We start from the raw sequence: 5,759 nt of genomic DNA on the forward strand, positions 1-5,759 counted from the left end.
AATTCCGGCTTCGTTTTGACTCCCTTTCGAGTCTCCAGTCACAGCAAGTTCCACGTGGTGAGACTCGGGCAATCCTTGTAATTGCCGATTTCCAATCAGCTGTAAATTCGTTTGCAACTAATTCGACATCGACAATTACATCGATCTAATGGCTGTGAAGTGGTGATGGGTGTTATTAGGCTTTGATTTAATATATCGTAATAAGATCTTATAAATTAATATTAGTAATATATCTTCATAAAAAATTGTAAATTAATAGTATTAATATATCTTCATAAAAAATCGTAAATTAATAGTATTAATATATCTTCATAAAAAATTGTAAATTACTAGTATTACATATCTCCATAAAAAATTGTAAATTAATAGTATTAACATATCTTTATAAGAAATTGTAAATTAATATTATTAACATATCTTCATAAGAAATTGTAAATTAATATTATTAACATATCGTTATAGGAAATTGTAAATTAATATTATTAACATATCTTCATAAGAAATTGTAAATTAATATTATTAACAGATCGTAATAAGAAATACATTCAACAATTTGTAATAGAAGCGGCATCATAACTTCAATAATTATGAAACGAGAAATGTAATACCGGTTACTGGACCGGTGTTGGTTAAATGAAACAATAAAGTATTAATATCGCCTTTCGATAATTGCCAGGCCATTAGTTTCCGTGGTAATCGCGACATCTCTTAATTTACTGGTATACTGGATTTTATATGTATTATGATTCGAGTCGCCTTTGTGTTCGACATGCTCGCGCGATGTTTGTGTGCGTGCCAATCGGCTATGTTCCCCGTGTACCTTCTTGTTGTACAGAACAGACTATCGAAGTGTAAACACGTGCCTATAAAGAACCTATTATAGGAAGCAAGTAAAGTACAATTTTCACAATATATAGATAGTTTATTCGACCAGTCCTACAACAATATAATTTTCTGGAAGTTCGAATTTAAATAAGTAAGTGGTTTATATAAATTTTGAACGAAAGTCTTCACCTGTGTGTTCGTGGATTCTATAAATATTAATGTTGCTGGTAGCCCGTTCTTGTAATCATTGGCTTGCAAGAATTTTTGTTCTCCTTCATCTCCTCTTTTATTCTTTTGCATTCCTTTTTCTATTCTCTTTTATTTGTACTTCTATTCACTTTCATATTTTCGTTCATTCTTCTCCTCTCTTTCATTTCTTTTTCTATTCTCTCTTTCATTTCTACTTATATTCTTTTTCATTTTCTGCTTCTATCCTCTTTCATTTCTACTTCCATAAAATGTTATTTTCTCTGTTACTTCTCTTTCCTTTTTTTCCAGCTATCTCCGACAACGCGACGATGGTTAATTATCCGCTAATCGAAAGAGATGCCGACTACAATGCCGACGACGGTTATGACTCGACGATTTCACGCAAGGTCGCGACCTTCGGCAACTCGAAGCGGATGAAACACACGCCCGTTGAAAAACTGGTCGATCCCGAAACCAGAGATAACAACGGCTCGACGGTTTTGCACGTCGCCGCTTTCTCCGGCCACTTGGACGTGGTGAAACTTCTGACGAAGGGGACGCGGTTCGACGTCGAAGCCAAAGACAGCGACGGCATGACGGTATTGAACGCGGCGGCGAATTGCGGCAATTTGGAAATAGTGAAATACCTGTTGAACGAAACGTGCGCCGATCTCTACACCGTGGACAACAATGGCATAACGGTGTTGCACACGGCGGTTATCTCTGGCAACTTGGAGCTGGTTAAATATCTGGTCGACGAGAAGGGGCTCGATTTGGAAACGAAAGACTATAGCGGCACCACGGTTCTGCACACGGCAGCCAGCAGCTATCAATGGGACATAATGAAATATCTGCTGATCGCGAAAGGCGCCGATTTTAACACCCGTGACGAAGAGGGCAGAACCGTCTTGCACACGACCGCTATCTACGGCAACTTGGAGATGGTCAAACTGCTGATCGACGAACTGGGCGTCGATTTTTACGCCGTGGACGACAACGGCGCCACGATTTTGCACATGGCCGCCGCGTCCGACAATGTAGACGTGCTGAAGTATCTGATATACGACGTGCTGTTCGACGTCGACGTTACGGACCATCAGGGCGCGACGATTTTACACAATGCCGCGGTATTCGGCTGCTTCGAGACGGTGAAATTTCTGCTGGCCGAAGAACTGGCCGACATTGAAGCCGTGGACAAAAACGGCTCCACTGTTTTGCACGCGGCCGCCAATGCTCGTCACTGGGACCTGGTCAAATACCTCGTGACCGTAGAAGGGGCCGACATTTATATTCAGGATAACAGCGGGAGAACGGTTCTGCACACGGCCACTGCCTGCGGCAATTACGAGCTCGTTAAATTTCTGATAAACAAGGACGATTTGAACGTTAAAGACTTCTACGGAACGGAACTTTTGCACATGGCCGCCGGCATCGGTAATTTGGATATCGTCAGGTTCCTGGTGGATGAGAAACAGGTCGACCACGATGTCAGAAACAAGTGCGGCATGACGGCGTTGCACACGGCTGCTGCCACTGGAATGGCAGAGGTGGTTAAGTATCTTGTGAACGAGAAGCAGGCCGATTTGTATGCCCAGGAGACGTACGGCATGACGGTGTTGCACATGGCAGCGACCTGCGGTCGGCTGGATACGGTCAGATTCCTGGTGAACGAAATGGGAATGAACGTGGAGGAAAGAAGCGAGGAGGGTATGACGCTGCTCCACTGGGCCGCGCTCTGCGGCTGCCTGGACACGGTGAAGTTTCTGATCGAGGAGAAGGGCGCCAATTTTGACGCCAAGGACTACAACAACGTGACGGTGTTGCAAACGGCCGTTACCTCCGGCAGCCTGGACTTGGTGAGATATCTGGTCGAAGGAAGGTCGATCGATTACGGAGCCAGAGACGACGACGACATGACGGTGTTGCAGACGGCCGCTGACTCCGGCCATTGGAGGATCGTGAAATTTCTGATCGACGAGATGCATGTCGATTGCAGCGCGAAGAACAACGACGGATCGACGATATTGCTCGCGGCTGCTCGATCCGGCAACCTGGACGCCGTGAAATATCTGACGAGCAAGTCGGTGATCGATCTGAACGCGAAAGACAGCAACGGCAACACGGTCTTGCACATGGCCGCGACGTCCGGTAACTTGGAGATGATGATGTTCCTGATCGATGAAAAAGGGGCCGATTTCAATGCCATAGACAACAACGGCATGTCCGTTCTGCACGCGGCGATCACGTCTTGCAATTTGGACATGATTAAATATCTGGACAAGCTCGGCGTCGATTTTTATATCAGGGACCACAGCGGCGCGACTATCTTGCACACGGCTGTTGCCTGTTGCAACGTCGAGCTGGTTAAATATCTGGTCGACGAAAAAGGACTCGACTGCAACGTCAGAGACTACGACGGCCTTTCGGCTTTGCACGTGGCTGTCGCTGTCCACGAAAACTCGGACATGGTTAGATATTTGCTGGACAGAAGGGTGATCGACTTGAGCAACATAGACAGACTGCACGTGGCGAGCATGGACATGGCTGTCTTGTCGCGTAACTTGGACGCGATCAAATTCCTGTTTCGTCAGAGGAACAACGAGTTCAAGAGTTACTGGTAGCGGTATAGTTTTAAGCGTTGTGCTCGTCCGAATTAATTTAATTAAGTAGTCTTGCACGCGTATTGTGAGGGATTAGGCAAGGACAATCATTTGTACAGATTCTCCTATTTTTTTAAGTTTTCATTTAAGTGACGCGATAATACGTTTGAATTTGATGGGGAAGAAAGGAATGATAGAAGTAGCTCTGGTACTGTGAAGGGTTAACACCGTGGAATGATAATGGCGGAGGGGTTTAGTGTACGCGTCGTTGTGGCTTTGAATTCGTGGAATTCAATTATTCAATCGGAATTCGATAGCTAGGTTAGCAAGTATTTGTAAGCTGAGTGATAATGGTAGATAAATCCTACGTAGGTCAAAATAACTTCTGATTTTGTCTATTACGAGCCGGGAATTATTTTAATCGAACATCTTATCGAATCGTTGTAATAAAGATCGTAGTCTAATCTTGTCATTGTTATAAAATAATATTTATAAACTAGTCGCGTTTAAGGATCGGTAGCTTTAGCGACAAGTATGTTGTTTTAAGCGATATGCGATGTAAAAAGTGTATTCTTCCAGAATAATCATTATTCGTAAGGTGTTTATAAGAATTTGCCGAAGTGTTTTGTATAAATGTTAACCCTTTGCACTCGACGCCATTTTAATCTAAGATCCAAAATTGCTATTTTGACCAGCTGTAATATAGTACTTAGTATAAGTTGCTGTATGAGATTGAGTCTTGCGGCTCGTAAAACTGTTATGCTTTTAACAGAAGGCTATTTAATAATGTCACCATTATTTTGTTAATTATATAACAATTTTCATTGGCGCTTCAGAGGCGCCACTCGAGTGCAAAGGGATAAATACTATCCAGTGATCTTGACTTTCTACAATTGACTCTGCAATGTTGTAAAGAGAGGAGTCGTGCAATTTACTGTACTATTATCTTTAGATTTATTGTTATATTGTTAGATTTACTAAATAGTTTTATTCGTTTATCGGGAATACATCAGTATCTAATGATTTTCGATTTTATCGTTATTGTTAATCAAATTCAGATTCCTGAATTCGAAGTAATGCGAAGTCTGAAGTATATGGCGTGATATTTAACATAACTACAAATTAATTATTTTAAGGAAAGCGTGACTTGATTTGTATTCGGAACACCTACATCGTAAATTATTGGAAATGTCTAAAAAGTGGAAAGCCATTTTAATAAATAAATGTTGCATTTGGCCTCGAAAATTTTAATTTAGAAGTAAATCTGGAGGTAAAAATAAACCTAATTTTTCTTGTACTATACAGACTGACTCTTGACAATATTTAATATTATTTATATAATGTCTAAACTGCAAATATTTCAAATCTCACGTTCAATAGTGTAATTAAACGATACACTAATTAAAAGTTTCAATATTTTTAGCAATCTAATAGGTGTAAAAAATTAAAACTGAATTTTTGTACAAGTCGACCAACAGTAAATTAATTGTTCACTAACTATGTCAAGTAACATAGGATTTATACGGATCGCAAGTCTATGCAGTCACTGATAAGCAGCCATGTTCTTATTGGCTACGAGGTTCCGCGATTTGCTTACAGATGTCGCGACCTCTTCAGATTTCGATAAATTTGCGGCGAGATTTCAAACGCCTTAAATATTGAATTATGAACCCTTTGCATTCGATGCGATTGTTTGACAGCAATAAAAAGATCCACTAAACGTGATCTAGTAAATATAATATACTAAACACGTACTCGATTCGCATCTTTCAGATAGAAGTTAACAATAAACCTACCGACCAGTGCATTTGACTGCCATGTATTACACCATAAAAATGAGAACATATAATTTATTTAGAGTGTATTCACTTCCCGTTACAATAATTGTTCCAACAATCTAATTTATACATTCGCTATCCATGAAAATGTCCTAATTATTTTATTAATTTTTAAATAAAAAACCAGTCATTTCACCACCACAGATTTAACATTAAATAATAGCGAAGACAATTATAAAAAGAGCATAAAAATAGTAAATGTCATATAATTGATTAAACTTACCTGGTTGAAGAGAAGACCCATTGTATTTCTTTAGTTTTCCTTAAAAATGAATGCACTTTCGAGAAACACAAAATCACAGCCACC

General features: G+C 40.3%; 1 protein-coding gene across 1 annotated transcript in view; it reads left to right on the forward strand.

The window, feature by feature from the left end:
• Positions 1-4,771, forward strand: part of LOC144470061 (uncharacterized) — a 19,686-nt gene extending 14,915 nt beyond the window's left edge. Inside the window, exon 4 of the mRNA XM_078180866.1 lies at positions 1,493-4,771. Within this exon, the coding sequence (XP_078036992.1) occupies positions 1,493-3,635 (2,143 nt within the window). The 3' untranslated portion in view covers positions 3,636-4,771. The remainder of the gene's footprint in view (positions 1-1,492) is intronic.
• The last annotated feature ends 988 nt before the right edge of the window (positions 4,772-5,759 follow it).

Source organism: Augochlora pura, chromosome 5 (genome assembly GCF_028453695.1).
Source record: "Augochlora pura isolate Apur16 chromosome 5, APUR_v2.2.1, whole genome shotgun sequence".
Lineage (NCBI taxonomy): Eukaryota > Metazoa > Arthropoda > Insecta > Hymenoptera > Halictidae > Augochlora > Augochlora pura.